Source organism: Rana temporaria, chromosome 1 (assembly GCF_905171775.1).
Source record: "Rana temporaria chromosome 1, aRanTem1.1, whole genome shotgun sequence".
In the NCBI taxonomy this organism is placed as follows: Eukaryota; Metazoa; Chordata; class Amphibia; order Anura; family Ranidae; genus Rana; species Rana temporaria.
The window spans coordinates 9,852,328-9,874,047 of NC_053489.1; the positions used below are offsets into that span (position 1 = coordinate 9,852,328).

A 21,720-nucleotide genomic window follows, 5' to 3' on the forward strand; every position below is an offset into this window, starting at 1 on the left:
TGCGCACATAGCAACCTGGGCGCTCACATAGCAACTGTCTGCACACATAACAACTTGGGCACTCACATAGCAACCTGGGCCCTCACATAGCAACCGGTCTGCACACATAGCAACCTGTGCGCTCACATAGCAACCTGTCTGCGCACATACCAACCTGACTGCACACATAGCAACCTGTCTGCACACATAGCAACCTGTGCGCTCACATAGCAACCTGTCTGCACACATAGCAACCTGTCTGCACACATAGCAACCTGTGCGCTCACATAGCAACCTGTCTGCGCACATAGCAACCTGTGCGCTCACATAGCAACCTGTCTGCACACATAGCAACCTGACTGCGCACATAGCAACCTGTCTGCGCACATAGAAACCTGGGCGCTCACATAGCAACCTGGCTGCGCACATAGCAACCTGGGCTCTCACATAGCAACCTGTCTGCACACATAGCAACCTGTCTGCACACATAGCAACCTGGCTGCACACATAGTAACCTGGACACTCACATAGCAACCTGGGCTTTCACATAGAAACCTGTCTGCACACATAGCAACCTGTCTTCACACATAGCAACCTGGGCGCGCACATAGCAACCTGGGCGCTCACATAGCAACCTGTCTGCACACATAGCAACCTGTCTGCGCACATAGCAACATGTGTGCTCAAATAGCAACCTGTCTGCACACATAGCAACCTGTCTTCACACATAGCAACCTGGGCGCGCACATAGCAACCTGGGCGCTCACATAGCAACCTGTCTTCACACATAGCAACCTGTCTGCGCACATAGCAACATGTGTGCTCAAATAGCAACCTGGGCGCTCGCATAGCAACCTGTCTACACATATAGCAACCTGTGTGCTCAAATAGCAACCTGGGCGCTCACATAGCAACCTGTCTGCGCACATAGCAACCTGGGCGCTCACATAGCAACTGTCTGCACACATAACAACTTGGGCACTCACATAACAACCTGGGCCCTCACATAGCAACCGGTCTGCACACATAGCAACCTGTCTGCACACATAGCAACCTGTGCGCTCACATAGCAACCTGTCTGCACACATAGCAACCTGACTGCGCACATAGCAACCTGTCTGCACACATAGCAACCTGTCTGCGCACATAGAAACCTGGGCGCTCACATAGCAACCTGGCTGCGCACATAGCAACCTAGGCACTCACATGGAAACCTGTCTGCACACATAGCAACCTGCCTGCGCACATATTGTAGCAACCACTTTCCTATTGTGTGCTGACAGCAGCGCCCCCTGTTATAGTGTATGGCAGCACCGTTATTTGAGACCTGGAAAGCACTGGCAGTCTACCAGCGCCCCCTGCTGGCCGCCGCCCTGCCTGCAGCATTTTTTTGGGCGGGCGGCCATGTTTCCGGAGGCGGTCTTCAACAAAATGGCGTCTGATTTGTTTCTTATAGCTCTAGGAGACGGTCTGCTGGAGCTGGCAGGCGGTGACGTGTTAATCCTGCGTCTGGGGACACAGAGGGAGCAGGTGAGAGGAGGAGAGGACAGGCTGGGGGTGAGATGGAAGGGGTGACCCGTGGGGGGGGTCATGTCATTGTTTTACTGTAATGGGGACACCTTTATTGTTATTATGGGCTAGAACTACTATTATTATATCAGCTCTTTGCTGCCTCCATGATGTTATGTTGTCATATATATAATAGTTCTGATTTCTAATTCTAGAACTGTTTGTATTTTCTCCCTATCAGCAGAGCCCGCAATGTACTTCCTGTTATCCCGGGGGGTTTACAATGTACTTCCTGTTATCTGTGACCCCGGGGGGGTTTACAATGTACTTCCTGTTATCTGTGTCCCCCTCTGAAGATAGTTTCACTTTGTTATCAGACTTCCGAACCAAGTTCTTCCAGCTGCTTTCCCCTCGTCCAGTGAGAACGCTTTTCTGTCAAGCTGTGGCGCTCTCATTGGACGACGGGTGAGTTGTGACGCAGTGGGCGGGCTGTCCGGCTAATAAAGTGGACCTGTCTCGATTCTAACCGCTTTCCTACCGAGCAAATTCCGACATTTCACTCACACTTGTAAGAATCGGCATTGCTGGAGAATTACTTAGAACTCCCCAAACATGATCTATTTCCTGAGAGCAGAGACCCCCGAGAATAAAACGTGGTTGTTGCGAACAGATCGGGGTAAAGAGCCAATCAGCGGCTCTTTACCACGTGAACATCTCTGTCCAATCACAGCTGACTACATTGTAAACAGAAGCCGGTTATCGACATTCCTTTCCTCACAGTGACGGCGTCAGGAGGGGGGAGGGGAGAGTTGATAACCGGCTTGTGTGAAAGGGACATTTTATCAGTGCAGTCTCAACAGTGCTGCCAATCAGTGTCACCTTTCAGTGCTGCCCTTTTTAATGCCACCTATCAGTGCATTTTAGTGCTGCCTGTCAGTGCAGCCTCATCAGTGTCTCTTCATCAGTGCCCCCTATCAGTGCTGTCCTTATTAGTGCCACCTATCCATGCCTTCTAGTGCTGCCCATCAGTGTCCCCTATCAGTGCTGCCCTTTTTTGCGCAACCTATCAGTTCCTTTTAGTGCTGCCCATCAGTGAAGCCTCATCAGTGTCGCCTATCAATGGCCATCAGTGTTGCCTAATGGTGACACCTATCAATGCCTATCAGTGCAGCCTCATCAGTGTCCCCTATCAGTGCTGCCATTTTTAGTGCCACCTATCAGTTCCTTTTTAGTGCTGCCTATCAGTGAAGCTTCATCAGTGTTGCCTATCAAAGGCCATCAGTGCAGCCTCATCAGTGTCGCCTATTGGTGACACCTATCAATGCACATCAGTGTCGCCTATAAGTGCCCATCAGTGCAGCCTCATCGGTGTCCCCTATTAGTGCTGCCTATCAATGCCCATCAGTGCAGCCTCATCAGTGTCCCTTATTAGTGCTGCCTATCCAATGCCCATCAGTGCAGTTTGTCAGTGCCGCATATCATTGCAGCCTCATCAGTACCCATCAGTGTAGCCTAAGAGTACTACCTCATCAGTGCTGTCCTTTTTAGTGCCACATTTCAGTGCCTTTTCATCAGTGTCACTTATCAGTGCTGCCTATCAGTGCAGCCTCATCAGTGTCAATATTAGTGCCTCTTTATCAGTGTCCCCTATCAGTGCTGCCCTTTTTAGTGCTGTCTATCAATGCCCATTAGTGCAGCCTCATCGGTGTCCCCTATTAGTGCTGCCTATCAATGCCCATCAGTGCAGTTTGTCAGTGCCGCATATCATTGCAGCCTCATCAGTACCCATCAGTGTAGCCTACGAGTACTACCTCATCAGTGCCCATCAGTGACGGAGAAAACGTACCTGTTTGCAAAATTTTATAACAAACTATGAAAAAAAACAATCATTAGATGTGGCGGCTGCATTTGTTTTCCTTTCCAGCAGAGCTGGGGTTTACTGCTGAGCAGGGGATCTGCAGAGCTGGAAGTTACTACGGAGCAGGGGATAGGCAGAGCTGGGGGGTTTACTACTGAGCAGGGGATCGGCAGAGATGGGGTCTACTACTGAGCAGGGGATGAGCAGAGCTGGGGTTTACTACTGAGCAGGGGATCGGCAGAGCTGGGGTTTACTACGGAGCAGGGGATCGGCAGAGCTGGGGTCTACTACTGAGCAGGGGATCGGCAGAGCTGGGGTTTACTACTGAGCAGGGGACCGGCAGAGCTGGGGTCTACTACTGAGCAGGGGATCGGCAGAGCTGGGGTTTACTACTGAGCAGGGGATAGGCAGAGCTGGGGTCTACTACTGAGCAGGGGACCGGCAGAGCTGGGGTTTACTACTGAGCAGGGGACCGGCAGAGCTGGGGTCTACTACTGAGCAGGTGATCAGCAGAGCTGGAAGTTACTACGGAGCAGGAGATTGGCAGAGCTGGGGTTTACTACTGAGCAGGGGATCGGCAGAGCTGGGGTCTACTACTGAGCAGGGGATGAGCAGAGCTGGGGGGGTTTACTACTGAGCAGGGGATAGGCAGAGCTGGGGTTTACTACTGAGCAGGGGATCTGCAGAGCTGGGGTCTACTACTGAGCAGGGGATAGGCAGAGCTGGGGTTTACTACTGAGCAGGGGATCTGCAGAGCTGGGGTCTACTACTGAGCAGGGGATCGGCAGAGCTGGAGTTTACTACTGGGCAGGGGACCGGCAGAGCTGGGGTCTACTACTGAGCAGGGGATCGGCAGAGCTGGGGTTTACTACTGAGCAGGGGATCGGCAGAGCTGGAAGTTACTACTGAGCAGGGGACCGGCAGAGCTGGGGTTTACTACTGAGCAGGGGATCTGCAGAGCTGGGGTTTACTACTGAGCAGGGGATCTGCAGAGCTGGGGTCTACTACTGAGCAGGGGATCGGCAGAGCTGGAGTTTACTACTGAGCAGGGGACCGGCAGAGCTGGGGTCTACTACTGAGCAGGGGACCGGCAGAGCTGGGGTTTACTACTGAGCAGGGGATCTGCAGAGCTGGGGTTTACTACTGAGCAGGGGATCTGCAGAGCTGGGGTCTACTACTGAGCAGGGGATCGACAGAGATGGGGTTTACTACTGAGCAGGGGACCGGCAGAGCTGGGGTTTACTACTGAGCAGGGGATCTGCAGAGCTGGGGTTTACTACTGAGCAGGGGATCGGCAGAGCTGGAGTTTACTACTGAGCAGGGGACCGGCAGAGCTGGGGTCTACTACTGAGCAGGGGATCGGCAGAGCTGGGGTTTACTACTGAGCAGGGGATCTGCAGAGCTGGGGTCTACTACTGAGCAGGGGATCGGCAGAGCTGGAGTTTACTACTGGGCAGGGGACCGGCAGAGCTGGGGTTTACTACTGAGCAGGGGATCGGCAGAGCTGGGGTTTACTACTGAGCAGGGGACCGGCAGAGCTGGGGTTTACTACTGAGCAGGGGATCGGCAGAGCTGGGGTTTACTACTGAGCAGGGGATCGGCAGAGATGGGGTCTACTACTGAGCAGGGGATCGGCAGAGCTGGGGTCTACTACTGAGCAGGGGATCGGCAGAGCTGGGGTTTACTACTGAGCAGGGGATCGGCAGAGATGGGGTCTACTACTGAGCAGGGGATCGGCAGAGCTGGGGTTTATTACTGAGCAGGGGATCACCGGAGCTGGGGGGTTTACTACTGAGCAGGGGACCGGCAGAGCTGGGGTTTACTACTGAGCAGGGGACCGGCAGAGCTGGGGTTTACTACTGAGCAGGGGATCGGCAGAGCTGGGGTTTACTGCTGAGCAGGGGATCGGCAGAGCTGGGGTTTACTACTGAGCAGGGGATCGGCAGAGCTGGGGTTTACTACTGAGCAGGGAATCGGCAGAGCTGGGGTTTACTACTGAGCAGGGGATCGGCAGAGCTGGGGTTTACTACTGAGCAGGGGATCGGCAGAGCTGGGGTTTACTACTGAGCAGGGGACCGGCAGAGCTGGGGGTCACTATTGAGCAGGTGATCAGCAGAGCTGGAGGTTACTACTGGGCAGGGGATCAGCAGAGCTGGGGGTTACTACTACAGGGCAACTGATGAGCTGGGGATCTGCTGAGTGGGGGTTCTTCTGGGCCCCTTTAAAACAAATAGAACATGAACTCACACATGCTGAGCATTCCCTCCCATCCCCCGGGTCCTACCTAATGAGGGTCTGCGGCAGTTTCCTATACTGAAAACTGCCGCAGTTCCTTTTATTGGGCGTGGACCCTGCATTGATTTTTATTTCACCCTGAAACAGAAACTGGCACAGGTGGCACAGAGACCTAAAACGATTGCACCTGCTTGGGTAATGTGGTACACGCCACAAACGGCGCCACTCTAATGTACCCCCTTCCCCTCCCCCTATAGAGTTTATGGTTGAGTCCTTAGTAGGACACACATCTAACCTCGCTCTCTGCTTTCCTCCTCTCATCAGGCAGACATGGCGGAGTATAAGATCCGGGGTTACCGAGACTCGGACTACGATGTGGTGCGGGAACTCTTCTCTCACGGTATGAGCGAATACGTCCCCGGCGTCTGCATTCACGTCCTCAAGCAGCCCTGGGTCTTCTTCGTCCTCACCTGCGTCTTCCTCACGCTGCTCAGCAGCTCCAAATCCTTCAGCTTGCCCTTCATGGCCGTCGTCTTGCTGCTGGCGTTGGGCCGCCAGCTCCTCGGCTACTGCTGGTCCATGTACATCGACCACTGCCTGCAGGAGGACCTGCAGGACATCCAGAAGACCTACATGGAGGGCGAGGGTTCCCACTTTTGGGTGGTGGACGCCGAGGAGCGCATCGTAGGGACAGTGGCTGCGAAGCCTTCGGAGGAGAGCGGCGAGGAGTTAATCTTGAAGCGGATGTCGGTCAGGAAAGACTTCAGAGGGCTCGGGATCGCCAAGGCCTTATCGCGGGAGGTTATCGGCTTCGCCAGGCGGGGAGGCTACAAGGCCGTCATCCTCAACACGCTGATGGTCCAGGTGGAGGCCAAGAAGATGTATGAGAGTGTGGGCTTCAAGAAGTACCTGGAATATGTCATGCCCACCGTATACGGGAAGCTGATCAACTTCACCATCTCCAAGTATCGCTATGACGTCTTCCCGGCCAGCTAGAGACCGAGGGAGGACCAAGGACTGTTCTTACCTGTAACTCAGGGGACCGTCAACCGCTACGACTGCAGTTCTACCAACCGTCAACCGCTATGACCACAGTTCTACCAACCGGCATGACCACAGTTCTACCAACCGTCAACTGCTACGACCACAGTTCTACCAACCGTCAACCGCTTTGACCACAGTTCTATCAACCGTCAACCGCTACAGCCACAGTTCTATCAACCGACATGACCACAGTTCTACCAACCGTCAACTGCTACGACCACAGTTCTACCAACCGTCAACCGCTACGACCACAGTTCTACCAACCGTCAACCGCTACAGCCACAGTTCTACCAACCGTCAACCGCTACAGCCACAGTTCTACCAACCGTCAACCGCTACAACCGCAGTTTTACCAACCGGCGTGACCACAGTTCTACCAACTGTCAACCGCTACGACCACAGTTCTACCAACCGGCATGACCACAGTTCTACCAACCGGCATGACCACAGTTCTACCAACCGTCAACCGCTACAACCACAGTTCTACCAACCGTCAACCGCTACAACCACAGTTCTACCAACCGTCAACCGCTACGACCACAGTTCTACCAACCGTTACGACCACAGTTCTACCAACCGCTATGGCCACAGTCCTACCAATGGGCAACCGCTACAACCACAGTCCTACCAATGGGCAACCGCTACGACCACAGTTCTACCAACCGTTACGACCACAGTTCTACCAACCGCTATGGCCACAGTCCTACCAATGGGCAACCGCTACGGCCACAGTCCTACCAACCGCTACGGCCACAGTCTTACCAACCGGCATAACCACAGTCCTACCAACCGTCAACCGCTACGACCACAATTCTACCAACCGTCAACCGCTACAACCACAGTTCTACTAACCGGCATGACCACAGTCCTACCAACCGTCAACCGCTACGGCCACAGTTCTACCAACCGTCAACCGCTACGGCCACAGTTCTACCAACCGTCAACCGCTACGGCCACAGTTCTACCAACGGGCAACCGCTACGGCCACAGTCCTACCAACCGGCAACCGCTACGACCACACTTGCCAACCTCAGGCAGTTGGTCACCATGCCAGGGTCAGATTATTAAGTAGACCTGTCACATTTTCAGAGTAACTAGTGCTGGCCAATTCCTTATCTCTAAAGCCATTCCAGGTCAACGAATCAGAAAAATCAAAGCATCTGAATGACAACCGGGGCAACCATCATTTTCGAAACCCGGGTCTGCAATGGTGGCTTCCATTGGTTTCTTATAACGGATTATCTTTCATTTGCCACGAGAAGTCAAAGTGGATTTTCAGCCTAAGCCTAACCAATCTTATATTTTTTCTTAGCTGCTCGTCTTTGTCTAGGGGTGTGGAGAGCGGAGATGTATTCACCTAATCCTTCCACCGCAAGACCGGTCTCTTCAGGTACTGCACCCCCCATGGTCCAGCGGGCTACTGTTTCTGACATCATCACGCCCATAAACCCGCTCTGGACGTGATGACGTCAGGAACAGTCCACCGCTGGACGTGGGGGGGGGAGTGCCGTTTTCCGGAGGATCGGGTGAGTATAGGCTCTTTGTTCACACCTAGGCAAAACAACTTTGCAAAAAGGTCAGACTTGCTAGAAGTTATGTTCTGTTGGGTGCATGTTACCTCCGGGACTTGGCTCTGTTACTTATGAGGTTTATTGCACTTCCGGAGCATACACCCAGGGCGCGGAAGGAGAAAAGCACAGAGCAACTATGCCTGCCCCGCCTCTCTGCTACCCATTCACAGAAGCCTTTGTATTTTGTAAATTAGTTCACCTAATACAAAGGCTTCTGTGAATGGGTAGTAAGATAACTGGAACTGCTATTCCTGCCCCGTCCTCTTACTACCTATTCACAGAAGCCTTTGTATTAGGTGAATTAATTTACAAAATTCAAAGGCTTCTGTGAATGGGTAGTAAGATAACTGGAACTGCTATTCCCGCCCCGTCCTCTTACTACCCATTCACAGAAGCCTTTGTATTAGGTGAACTCATTTACAAAATACAAAGGCTTCTGTGAATGGGTAGCAGAGAGGCAAGGCAGGCATAGTTGCTCTGTGCTTTTCTCCTCCTGCTCTTGAAGGAACTGAGACCCACAGGGAGCAGCATTGGAACTGTAGAAGTGAATGGGTTCACCTAATACAAAGGCTTCTGTGAATGGGTAGTAAGATAACTGGAACTGCTATTCCTGCCCCCATCCTCTTACTACCCATTCACAGAAGCCTTTGTATTAGGTGAATTCATTTACAAAATTCAAAGGCTTCTGTGAATGGGTAGTAAGATAACTGGAACTGCTATTCCTGCCCCGTCCTCTTACTACCCATTCACAGACCCCTTTGTATTAGGTGAATTCATTTACAAAATTCAAAGGCTTCTGTGAATGGGTAGTAAGAGAACTGGAACTGCTATTCCTTCCCCCGTCCTCTTACTACCCATTCACAGAAGCCTTTGTATTAGGTGAACTCATTTACAAAATCACAAAGGCTTCTGTGAATGGGTAGCAGAGAGGCAAGGCAGGCATAGTTGTTGCTCTGTGCTTTTCTCCTCCTGCTTTTGAAGGAACTGAGACCCACAGGGAGCAGCATTGGAACTCTCGAAGTGACTGGGTTCACCTAATAATTACAAAGGCTTCTGTGAATGGGCAGGTGGAGGAGCGGACATAGCAGTTCCAGGTGCTAGGAGGGTGTGCCAGAGCCCAGACTAGGAGATGAAAGCTGATGGTTGTATATTCTGTGCTCTGGGTGCGTCCCATGAAATGTTGATGTGACCCAGACAGGAGGGAGAACCCGGACGGTTATTTGCTCTGAATTTCTTGTCACTATGACGTCACTGTCCAATCACTAGCTGTATATAGAAAAAAATCTTTGCTTCCTTTTTTTTATTTTTTAAGACTCTCTATTCTGTGATTAAAACTTTGAACCTGGCGTGTCTGATGTGTTTTGCTTTGTTTTGGGGGGAGAAGCTGCAAATTTTGTATTGATCCCGTACTGATTACCCCTGTGCACCGGTGTCTCCAATAACTCCTGTGTCCCCAGTGTCCCATGCGCTCCTATGTCTCCAATGACTCATGTGACCCTGGTGCTTCTGTGTCCCCAATGACTCCTGTGTGCCCAGTAATCCCTGAACACCTGTGTCTACAGTGACTCCTGCATCCCTAGTGACCCCTGCAATCCTATGTCTCCAGTGACCCCTGTGCACCGGTGTCTCCAATAACTCCTGTGTCCCCAGTTACCCCTGCACTCCTATGTCTCCAGTGACCCCTGTACTCCAGTAATTCCTGTGACCCTGTTGCTGCTGTGACTCCAATGACTCCTGTGTCCCCAGTGACCCATGTGCTCCTATGTCCCCAATGAATCCTGTGACCCCCTCTGCACCGGTGTCTCCAATTACTCCTGTGTCCCCAGTTTCCCTGCACACCTGTGTCTCCAATGACTCCTGTGTAACCAGTGTCCCATGCGCTCCTATGTCTCCAATGACTCATGTGACCCTGGTGCTTCTGTGTTCCCAATGACTCCTGTGTGCCCAGTAATCTCTGAACACCTGTGTCTCCAGTGACTCCTGCATCCCTAGTGACCCCTGCACTCCTATGTCTCCAGTGACCCCTGTGCTCCTGTATCTCCTGTGACCCTGTTGCTGCTGTGTCTCCAATGACTCCTGTGTCCCCAGTGACCCATGCGCTCCTATGTTCCCAATGAATCCTGTGACCCCCTTTGCACCGGTGTCTCCAATAACTCCTGTGTCCCCAGTTACCCCTGCACACCTGTGTCTCCAATGACTTCTGTGTCCCATGCGCTCTTATGTCTCCAATGACTCATGTGACCCTGGTGCTCCTGTGTCGCCAATGACTCCTGCATCCCTAGTGACCCCTGCACACCTGTGTCTCCAATGACTCCTGTATCCCCAGTGACCCCTGTGTCTCCAATGACTCCTGTGCTCCTGTGTCTCCAATGACTCCTGTATCCCCAGTAATCACTGAACACCTGTGTCTCCAGTGACTCCTGCATCCCTAGTGACCCCTGCAATCCCATGTCTCCAGTGACCCCTGTGCACCGGTGTCTCCAATAACTCCTGTGTCCCCAGTTACCCCTGCACACCTGTGTCTCCGACTCCAATGACTCATGTGTCCCATGCGCTCCTATGTCTCCAATGACTCATGTGACCCTGGTGCTCCTGTGTCTCCAATGACTCCTGTATCCCCAGTGACCCCTGTGCCTACAATGACTCCTGTATCCCCAGTGACCACTGCACACCTGTGTCTCCAATGACTTCTGTATCCTCAGTGATCCCTGCACACCTGTGTCTCCAATGACTTCTGTATCCTCAGTGATCCCTGCACACCTGTGTCTCCAATGACTCCTGTGACCCATGTGCTACTGTGTCTCCAATGACTCCTGAACACCTGTGCTCCTATGTCTTCAATGACTCCTGTGTCCCCAGTAACCCCTGAACACCTGTGTCTCCAGTGACTCCTGCATCCCTAGTGACCACCGTATCTCCAATGACTCATGTGTGCCCAGTAACCCCTGAACATCTGTGTCTCCAGTGACTCCTGTGTGCCCAGTAACCCCTGAACATCTGTGTCTCCTGTGTGCCCAGTAACCCCTGAACATCTGTGTCTCCTGTGTGCCCAGTAACCCCTGAACACCAGTGACTCCTGCATCCCTAGTGACCCCTGCACTCCTATGTCTCCAGTGACCCCTGTGCTCCTGTATCTCCAATAACTCCTGTGAACCTGTTGCTGCTGTGTCTCCAATGACTCCTGTGTCCCCATTGACCTATGCGCTACTGTGTCTCCAATGACTTCTGTATCCTCAGTGACCCCTGTACACCTGTGTTTTCAATGACTCCTGTGTCCCCAGTGACCCATGCGCTACTGTGTCTCCAATAGCTCCTGAACACCTGGGCTCCTATGTCTCCAATGACTCCTGTGACCCCTGCGCTCCTATGAATCCTGTGACCGCCTGTGCACCGGAGTCTCCAATAACTCCTGTGTCCCCAGTGATCCATGCACGCCCGTGTCTCCAATGACTCCTATGTCCCATGCGCTCCTATGTCTCCAATTACTCATTTGACCCTGGTGCTCCTGTGTCTCCAATGACTCCTGTATCCCCAGTGACCCCTGCACACCTGTGTCCCCATTGACCCCATTGTGTCTCCAATGAGTCATGTGTTCTCAGTGACCCATGCGATACTGTGTCTCCAATTGTCTTAAATAACTCCTGTGTCCCCAGTGACCCCTCCATGCCTGTCACCAATGGCTCCTGTGTCTCCAATGACTCCTGTATCCCCGGTGACCCCTGCACACCTGTGTGTCCAATGACTCCTGTATCCTCAGTGACCCCTGTGCTCCTATGTCTCCAATGACTCCTGTGACCCTGGTGCCTCTTTTGCCTCCTATGAATCCTGTGTCCCCAATGACTGTGTTCCTGTGTCTCCAATAACTGCTTTATCCTCAGTGACCCCTAAACACCTGTCTCCAATGACTCCTGAATCCCCAGTGACCCCTGTGCTCCTATGTCTCTAATGACTCCTGTAAAAATTGTGCTCTTATGACTCCTTTGACCTTGGTGCTCCGGTATCTCCGATGACTCCTGAACACCTGTGACTCCAATGACTCCTGTATCCCCTGTGCTCCTGTGTCCCCAATGACTCCTGTGACCTCTGTGCTGTGTTGCTGTGTCTCCAATGACTCCTGTGTCTCCAATGACTCCTGTGTCTCCAATGACTCCTGTGTTCCCAGTGATCCCTGCGCTCCTGTGACCCTGGTGCTCCTGTGTCTCCAATGACTCCTGTGACCTCTGTGCTGTGTCTCCAATGACTCCTGTGTCTCTAATGACTCCTGTGACCTCTGTGCTGTGTTCCTGTGTCTCCAATGACTCCTGTGACCTCTGTGCTCCAATGACTCCTGTGTTCCCAGTGATCCTTTGCGCTCCTGTGTCTCCAATGGCTCCTGTGACCCTGGTGCTCCTGTGTCTCCAATATGACTGGTATACCCAGTGACCCCTGAACACCTGTGTCTCCAATGACTCCTGTGACCTCTGTGCTGTGTTCCTGTGTCTCCAATGACTCCTGTGACCTCTGTGCTGTGTTCCTGTGTCTCCTGTGTTCCCAGTGATCCCTGCCCTCCTGTGTCTCCAATGGCTCCTGTGACCCTGGTATCCCCAGTGACCCCTGAACACCTGTGTCTCCAATGACTCCTGTGACCTCTGTGCTGTGTTCCTGTGTCTCCAATGACTCCTGTGACCTCTGTGCTGTGTTCCTGTGTCTCCTGTGTTCCCAGTGATCCCTGCCCTCCTGTGTCTCCAATGGCTCCTGTGACCCTGGTATCCCCAGTGACCCCTGAACACCTGTGTCTCCAATGACTCCTGTGACCTATGTGCTGTGTTCCTGTGTCTCCAATCACTCCTGTGACCTCTGTGCTGTGTTCCTGTGTCTCCAATCACTCCTGTGTTCCCAGTGATCCCTGCCCTCCTGTGTCTCCAATGGCTCCTGTGACCCTGGTATCCCCAGTGACCCCTGAACACCTGTCTCCAATGACTCCTCTATACCTAGTGACCCCTACGTTCCAGTGACCCCTGCACACCTGTATTTCCTGGACTGTGTCTTTCAGTAGATACAGACCCCCATCTGTAACAATATCAACAGAAGTGATTACTTCAAGTAGAGAGCAATAACAGCCTAAAAGATCAGATGTGTTTGTTAAAGAAAAAGTCAATCTTTCGTGGACTTTTTGTAAAGTAAAGACGAACTCCAGTTAAGAATAAATAACCTTGTTTGGATAAAGAAAAACACTTCTGCTGCAATACTCTCCACCAATAAGGAGCTGTCCCACGTAGTGCTTCTTTTCCACCACTAGATGTCCTCAGTCTTCCTGGTTGAATAACAGCCAGCATCTTCCAACCCACCTACTCTTTAGCCCAAGCTGCCGTAGACCCGATCCCTAAGGGAAAGCCATCACACAGCCTGAGCTCAGAGCACTACTGCATTGCGCAACACTTATGCCGAGTACACTCCACCGTTTTTTCCGTCGGAACAAACCCCGACGGAATTCCGCTCATGCTTGTCTTGCATGCACACGGTCACACTAAAATCCGACCGTCAAGAACGCAGTGACGTAAAACACTACGGCGAGCCGAGAAAATTAAGTTCCATGCTTCCGAGCACGCGTCAAATTGTTTCCGAGCATGCGTGGTTTTTAGTCCGTCCGGAATTGCATCCTGGGGAACGAAAAATTCCGATATCATTTTTTTTTCATCTGAAAAAAAAAAGAGAACAAGTCCGATGGGGAATACACACAGTCGGAATATCCGATTGAAAAAAAATTCCGTCAGACTTTTTCCATCGGAAATTCCGAGCGTGTGTACGCGGCATAAGTCTGGGCTATACCGGCAATTTTTTATCTCTTGCTAATAAAAGATTTAAGTATTTGCTGACAGGCACCTGAATAGGACACCATTTCTAGTGGCTCAATCTTCCTGCTAACAGTTCCAGTGATTTAACCACTTAAGGACCCCTTCACGCCGATTTACGTCGGCAGAATGGCACGGCTGGGCACATCAAAGTATATGTACGTTGCCCTTTAAGCCCAGCCGTGGGGTCGCGGGCGCGTGCTCGCGACCCGGTCCGAAGCTCCGTGACCACGGCCGCGGGACTCGCGGACCCGAAGCTCCATGACCGCGGGACCCGATCGCCGCTGGAGTCCTGCGATCGGTCCCCGGAGCTGAAGAACGGGGAGAGCTGTGGCGCCGTGATCGATCGTGTGTTCCCTTATATAGGGAATCACAATCGATGACGTCACACCTACAGCCACACCCCCTACAGTTAGAAACAGACATGAGGTCACACTTAACCCCTTCAGCGCCCCCTTGTGGTTAACTCCCAAACTGCAATTGTCATTTTCACAGTAATCAGTGCATTTTTAATGAATTTTTTGCTGTGAAAATTACAATGGTCCCAAAAATGTGTCAAAATTGTCCGAAGTGTCCGCCACAATGTCGCAGTCACGAAAAAAAATCGCTGATCGCCGCCATTAGTAGTAAAAAAAAGAAAAATTTATAAAAATTCAATAAAACTATCCCCTATTTTGTAAACGCTATAAATTTTGCGCAAACCAACCGATAAACGCTTATTGCGATTTTTTTTTTACCAAAAATAGGTAGAATACGTATCGGCCTAAACTGAGGAAATTTTTTTATTTTGTATATATTTTTGGGGGATATTTATTATAGAAAAAAGGAAAAAATATAGAATTTTTTTCAAAATTGTCGCTCTATTTTTGTTTATAGTGCAAAAAATAAAAACCGCAGAGGTGATCAAATACCACCAAAAGAAAGCTCTATTTGTGGGGAAAAAAAGGACGCCAATTTTGTTTGGGAGCCACGTCGCACGACCGCGCAATTGTCAGTTAAAGCGACACAGTGCCGAATCGCAAAAACTGTCCGGGTCCTTTAGCTGCCTAAAGGTCCGGGTCTTAAGTGGTTAAAGAGGAAGTAAAGCCTCCTTTGAAAAAAAAATACACATTGCAAGACAAAGGCATAATGAGCTAGTATGAATAGCATACTAGCTCATTATGAAGTACTTACTTGAGATCGAAGCCCCCGCAGCCGTCCTCGTTTGCCTTCTCCGTCGCTGCTATCTCCCCCCGGAGTGACTTCCGGGGTATCACGGCTCCGGCGCTGAGACTGGCAGGAGCGGCGATGACATCACTACGCGCATCGGCACCTGACTGACGCTCGCGCAACCCCCCAGTGGCCTGGATAAAGACGGCCTCCCGGCAATTCAGAGCCACAATGTGGCCGTAAAAACCCGCCGTGCGGGCGGGAAGAGGTTAAGGGTTTTTTCTGTTTTGTTTTACTTGTAGCAGTTACATTGTAGGGCAACATCAGGGATCATGGGACAGGTACATAGAACCACCTGAAAGTAGGGCTGTTACTGATCACAATTTTTATGTTCGATTAACCACTTAAGCCCCGGACCTTTAGGCAGCTAAATGCCCAGGCCAGGTTTTGCGATTCGGCACTGCGTCGCTTTAACAGACAATTGCGCGGTCGTGCGACGTGGCTCCCAAACAAAATTGGCGTCCTTTTTTTCCCACAAATAGAGCTTTCTTTTGGTGGTATTTGATCACCTCTGCGGTTTTTATTATTTGCGCTATAAATAAAAGTAGAGCGACAATTTTGAAAAAAAATCTATATTTTTTACTTTTTTGCTATAATAAATATCCCCCAAAAACATATATATAAAAAATATTTTTTTCCTCAGTTTAGGCCGATACGTATTCTTCTACCTATTTTTGTTAAAAGCAAAAAGCGTTTATCGATTGGTTTGCGCAAAATTTATAGCGTTTACAAAATAGGGGATAGTTTTATTGCATTTTTATAAAAAAAAAAATTTTTTACTACTAATGGCGGCGATCAGCGATTTTTTTTTCGTGACTGCGACATTATGGCGGACACTTCGGACAATTTTGACACATTTTTGGGACCATTGTCATTTTCACAGCAAAAAATGCATTTAAATTGCATTGTTTAATGTGAAAATGACAGTTGCAGTTTGGGAGTTAACCACAAGGGGGCGCTGTAGGAGTTAGTGTTCACCTAGTGTGTGTTTACTACTGTAGAAGGGTGTGGCTGTAGGTGTGACGTCATCGATCGAGTCTCCCTATAAAAGGGATGACACGATCGATGTGCCGCCACAGTGAAGCACGGGGAAGCTGTGTTTACATACGGCTCTCCCCGTTCTTCAGCTCCGGGGAGCGATCGCGACGGATCGGCTATAAACGAATAGCCGCGCCGTCGTCCCGGATCGCTCCCCGAGGGAACCCGACCGCCGCATGTAGCGGGGGGGGGGGGTCCCGATCGGACCCCCGACCCACGGAAAGGCAGGGATGTACATGTACGCCCATCTGCCTGTACGTGCCATTCTGTGGACGTATATGTACATGCGGCGGTCGGGAAGTGGTTAATCGATTTTTTTTTTAATCGATCAATCGACCAATTTCGATGAATTATAACGCACATACAGATCTACTTTTATCTGATCTCCTTGCAGGCTGATTCCCAGTGCAGCTCCCAACCACTGGAAAAATGAATAGCAGGATACATAAAACACACAAAGGCCGCGCTCGATGGGAAAAGCATTACAACTTTTATAGTCTTCAAGTAGGTAACCAAATAAATATTGCACTGGAGATAAAATCGATGGGCCGGATTAAAAAAGCCCGGCGTAAATTCGTGCGGGCGTAGCGTATCTCAGATACGCTATGCCGCCGTAACTTAGTGAGGCGGGTTCTGTATTCAGAAAGAACCTGCGCCCTAAGTTAAGGCGGCGTAGCGTATGTGGTCCGGCGTAAGCCCGCGGAATTGAAATTCTCCATGCAGTGGGCGTGTTGTATGGTAATGAAGGCTGACCCCACGTAAATTACGTTTTTGACTAGCGGCGCATGCGCCGTCCGTGAACGTATCCCAGTGCGCATGCTCCAAATCACGCCGCAAATAGGCAATGCTTTCGACGTGAACGTAACTTACGTACAGCCCTATTCGCGAACGACTTACGCAAACGACGGAAAATTCAACGCTGGCCCGACGTCCATACCTAACATAGGATACGCCTCATATAGCAGGGGTAACTTTACGCCGGGAAAAAGCCTAACGTAAACGACGTAAAAAAAATGCGCCGGGCGGACGGACGTTTCTGAATCGGCGTATCTACCTAATTTGCATATTTCTTGCGTAAATCTACGGAAGCGCCACCTAGCGGCCAGCGTAAATATGCAGCCTAAGATACGACGGTGTAAGAGACTTACGCCGGTCGGATCTTAGGGAAATCTATGCATAACTGATTCTAAGAATCGGGCGCATAGATACGACCGAGCGCACTCAGAGTTACGACGGCGTATCCGGAGATACGCCTGTCGTAACTCGTATCTGAATCTGGGCTGATGTAGCTACATAAACTGTAAAAAAAGGTGCGAGTAATACCAAACGGTAGCAAAAGTAGGTAAGTATGATACTGGTATAAAAATGTGTACAACGAAACCACTGCTGAATCCAGATGAGGAGGGGTTAACATCAGTCCGTCGGCATGTAGATGTCCCGTAAAGGGAACTATCACAACTCCCAGTGGATGGTTGTAGAATCCCAGGATGGTAGAGGAAAGTGGTAGAGGAAAGTGATAGAGGGAAGTGATAGAGGGAAGTGATAGAGAGAAGTGATAGAGGAAAGTGATAGAGGGAAGTGGTAGAGGGAAGTGATAGAGGGACGTGATAGAGGGAAGTGGTAGAGGAAAGTGGTAGAGGAAAGTGATAGAGGGAAGTGATAGAGGGAAGTGATAGAGAGAAGTGATAGAGAGAAGTGATAGAGGGAAGTGGTAGAGGGAAGTGATAGAGGGACGTGATAGAGGGAAGTGGTAGAGAGAAGTGGTAGAGGAAAGTGATAGAGAGAAGTGATAGAGGGAAGTGATAGAGAGAAGTGATAGAGAGAAGTGGTAGAGGGAAGTGGTAGAGGAAAGTGATAGAGAGAAGTGATAGAGGGAAGTGATAGAGAGAAGTGATAGAGAGAAGTGATAGAGGAAAGTGATAGAGGGAAGTGATAGAGAGAAGTGGTAGAGGGAAGTGATAGAGGGAAGTGATAGAGGGAAGTGATAGAGAGAAGTGGTAGAGAGAAGTGATAGAGGGAAGTGATAGAGAGAAGTGATAGAGAGAAGTGATAGAGGAAAGTGATAGAGAGAAGTGATAGAGGGAAGTGGTAGAGGGAAGTGATAGAGGGAAGTGATAGAGGGAAGTGATAGAGGGAAGTGATAGAGAGAAGTGATAGAGAGAAGTGATAGAGGGAAGTGATAGAGAGAAGTGATAGAGGGAAGTGATAGAGGGACGTGATAGAGGGAAGTGGTAGAGAGAAGTGGTAGAGGAAAGTGATAGAGAGAAGTGATAGAGGGAAGTGATAGAGAGAAGTGATAGAGAGAAGTGATAGAGAGAAGTGATAGAGGGAAGTGATAGAGGGAAGTGATAGAGAGAAGTGATAGAGGGAAGTGGTAGAGGGAAGTGATAGAGGGAAGTGATAGAGGGAAGTGATAGAGAGAAGTGATAGAGGGAAGTGATAGAGGGAAGTGATAGAGGGAAGTGATAGAGAGAAGTGATAGAGGGAAGTGGTAGAGGGAAGTGATAGAGGGAAGTGATAGAGGGAAGTGATAGAGAGAAGTGATAGAGGGAAGTGATAGAGAGAAGTGATAGAGGGAAGTGATAGAGGGAAGTGATAGAGAGAAGTGATAGAGGGAAGTGATAGAGGGAAGTGATAGAGGGAAGTGAAAGAGAGAAGTGATAGAGGGAGGTGATAGAGGGAAGTGGTAGAGGGAAGTGATAGAGGGAAGTGATAGAGGGAAGTGATAGAGGGAAGTGATAGAGAGAAGTGATAGAGGGAAGTGATAGAGGGAAGTGATAGAGAGAAGTGATAGAGGGAAGTGATAGAGAGAAGTGATAGAGGGAAGTGATAGAGAGAAGTGATAGAGGGAAGTGATAGAGAGAAGTGATAGAGGGAAGTGATAGAGGGAAGTGGTAGAGGGACGTGATAGAGGGAAGTGGTAGAGAGAAGTGATAGAGGGAAGTGATAGAGGGAAGTTGTAGAGGGAAGTGGTAGAGGGAAGTGATAGAGAGAAGTGATAGAGGGAAGTGGTAGAGAGAAGTGATAGAGGGAAGTGATAGAGGGAAGTGATAGAGGGAAGTGGTAGAGGGAAGTGATAGAGGGAAGTGGTAGAGGGAAGTGATAGAGGAAAGTGATAGAGGGAAGTGATAGAGGAAAGTGATAGAGGGAAGTGATAAAGGGAAGTGATAGAGAGAAGTGATAGAGGGAAGTGATAGAGGGAAGTGGTAGAGGAAAGTGATAGAGGGAAGTGGTAGAGGAAAGTGATAGAGGGAAGTGGTAGAGGGAAGTGATAGAGGGAAGTGATAGAGGGAAGTGATAGAGAGAAGTGGTAGAGGAAAGTGATAGAGAGAAGTGGTAGAGGAAAGTGATAGAGAGAAGTGATAGAGAGAAGTGGTAGAGGAAAGTGATAGAGAGAAGTGATAGAGGGAAGTGATAGAGGGAAGTGGTAGAGAGAAGTGATAGAGGGAAGTGATAGAGGGAAGTGATAGAGAGAAGTGATAGAGGGAAGTGGTAGAGAGAAGTGATAGAGGGAAGTGATAGAGGGAAGTGATAGAGAGAAGTGATAGAGGGAAGTGATAGAGAGAAGTGATAGAGGGAAGTGATAGAGGGAAGTGGTAGAGGGAAGTGGTAGAGGGAAGTGATAGAGGGAAGTGATAGAGGGAAGTGATAGAGGGAAGTGGTAGAGGGAAGTGATAGAGGGAAGTGGTAGAGGGGAGTGGTAGAGGAAAGTGATAGAGGGAAGTGGTATAGGGAAGTGATAGAGGGAAGTGGTAGAGGGAAGTGATAGAGGGAAGTGGTAGAGGGAAGTGATAGAGGGAAGGTGAAGTGATAAAGGAAGTGGTAGAGGGAAGTGATAGAGGGAAGTGGTAGAGGGAAGTGGTAGAGGGAAGTGGTAGAGGGAAGTGATAGAGGGAAGTGGTAGAGGGAAGTGGTAGAGGGAAGTGATAGAGGGAAGTGGTAGAGGGAAGTGATAGAGGGAAGTGGTAGAGGGAAGTGATAGAGAGAAGTGATAGAGAGAAGTGATAGAGGGAAGTGATAGAGGGAAGTGATAGAGGAAAGTGATAGAGGGAAGTGGTAGAGGGAAGTGGTAGAGGAAAGTGATAGAGGGAAGTGATAGAGAGAAGTGATAGAGGAAAGTGATAGAGGGAAGTGATAGAGGGACGTGATAGAGGGAAGTGGTAGAGAGAAGTGGTAGAGGAAAGTGATAGAGAGAAGTGATAGAGGGAAGTGATAGAGAGAAGTGATAGAGAGAAGTGATAGAGGAAAGTGATAGAGGGAAGTGATAGAGGGAAGTGGTAGAGGGAAGTGGTAGAGGAAAGTGATAGAGGGAAGTGATAGAGAGAAGTGATAGAGGAAAGTGATAGAGGGAAGTGATAGAGGGACGTGATAGAGGGAAGTGGTAGAGAGAAGTGATAGAGGGAAGTGATAGAGGGAAGTGATAGAGAGAAGTGATAGAGGGAAGTGATAGAGAGAAGTGATAGAGGGAAGTGGTAGAGGGAAGTGGTAGAGGGAAGTGATAGAGGGAAGTGATAGAGGGAAGTGATAGAGGGAAGTGGTAGAGGGAAGTGATAGAGGGAAGTGATAGAGAGAAGTGGTAGAGGGGAGTGGTAGAGGAAAGTGATAGAGGGAAGTGGTATAGGGAAGTGATAGAGGGAAGTGATAGAGGGAAGTGATAGAGGGAAGTGGTAGAGGGAAGTGATAGAGGGAAGTGGTAGAGGGAAGTGATAGAGGGAAGTGGTAGAGGGAAGTGATAGAGGGAAGTGGTAGAGGGGAGTGGTAGAGGAAAGTGATAGAGGGAAGTGGTATAGGGAAGTGATAGAGGGAAGTGGTAGAGGGAAGTGGTAGAGGGAAGTGATAGAGGGAAGTGGTAGAGGGAAGTGGTAGAGGAAAGTGATAGAGGGAAGTGGTATAGGGAAGTGGTATAGGGAAGTGATAGAGGAAAGTGATAGAGGGAAGTGGTAGAGGGAAGTGGTAGAGAGAAGTGGTAGAGGAAAGTGATAGAGGGAAGTGGTAGAGGGAAGTGGTAGAGGGAAGTGATAGAGAGAAGTGATAGAGGGAAGTGGTAGAGGGAAGTGGTAGAGAGAAGTGGTAGAGGAAAGTGATAGAGGGAAGTGGTAGAGGGAAGTGGTAGAGGGAAGTGATAGAGAGAAGTGATAGAGGGAAGTGGTAGAGGGAAGTGATAGAGGGAAGTGGTAGAGGGGAGTGGTAGAGGAAAGTGATAGAGGGAAGTGGTATAGGGAAGTGATAGAGGGAAGTGGTAGAGGGAAGTGGTAGAGGGAAGTGATAGAGGGAAGTGGTAGAGGGAAGTGGTAGAGGAAAGTGATAGAGGGAAGTGGTATAGGGAAGTGGTATAGGGAAGTGATAGAGGAAAGTGATAGAGGGAAGTGGTAGAGGGAAGTGGTAGAGAGAAGTGGTAGAGGAAAGTGATAGAGGGAAGTGGTAGAGGGAAGTGGTAGAGGGAAGT

At 50.1% G+C, this 21,720-nt stretch overlaps 2 protein-coding genes across 3 annotated transcripts; both read left to right on the forward strand.

Annotated features, from left to right (window-relative positions):
• Positions 1-1,406: 1,406 nt before the first annotated feature.
• LOC120924575 (probable N-acetyltransferase camello) lies at positions 1,407-6,762 on the forward strand. Of its 2 annotated transcripts, none has more exons than XM_040335562.1 (2): positions 1,407-1,536; positions 5,906-6,762. In XM_040335562.1, the coding sequence occupies exons 1-2, from the start codon at positions 1,411-1,413 to the stop codon at positions 6,575-6,577; spliced, it is 798 nt and encodes a 265-aa protein (XP_040191496.1). In that variant the 5' UTR covers positions 1,407-1,410; the 3' UTR covers positions 6,578-6,762. The 2 variants fall into 2 exon arrangements, with proteins under 2 accessions (XP_040191496.1, XP_040191503.1); XM_040335569.1 differs by having other exon boundaries at positions 1,407-1,509.
• LOC120908924 (mucin-5AC-like) lies at positions 6,667-8,510 on the forward strand. Its single transcript, XM_040322625.1, has 3 exons — positions 6,667-6,730; positions 6,763-7,168; positions 7,406-8,510. The coding sequence occupies exons 1-3, from the start codon at positions 6,667-6,669 to the stop codon at positions 7,695-7,697; spliced, it is 762 nt and encodes a 253-aa protein (XP_040178559.1). The 3' UTR covers positions 7,698-8,510.
• The last annotated feature ends 13,210 nt before the right edge of the window (positions 8,511-21,720 follow it).

What these genes read in the sequence shown, in the direction of transcription:
- LOC120924575 (XM_040335562.1), top strand. Translation starts at nt 1,411, where the DNA reads ATGGCGTCTGATTTGTTTCTTATAGCTCTAGGAGACGGTCTGCTGGAG. An exon ending in GAGGAGAGGACAGGCTGGGG is followed by an intron (nt 1,537 to 5,905) that starts GTGAGATGGAAG and finishes TCCTCTCATCAG; the next exon opens with GCAGACATGGCGGAGTATAA.
- LOC120908924 (XM_040322625.1), top strand. Translation starts at nt 6,667, where the DNA reads ATGACCACAGTTCTACCAACCGGCATGACCACAGTTCTACCAACCGTC. An exon ending in CGTCAACTGCTACGACCACA is followed by an intron (nt 6,731 to 6,762) that starts GTTCTACCAACC and finishes CTTTGACCACAG; the next exon opens with TTCTATCAACCGTCAACCGC. An exon ending in GTCAACCGCTACGACCACAG is followed by an intron (nt 7,169 to 7,405) that starts TTCTACCAACCG and finishes GCATAACCACAG; the next exon opens with TCCTACCAACCGTCAACCGC.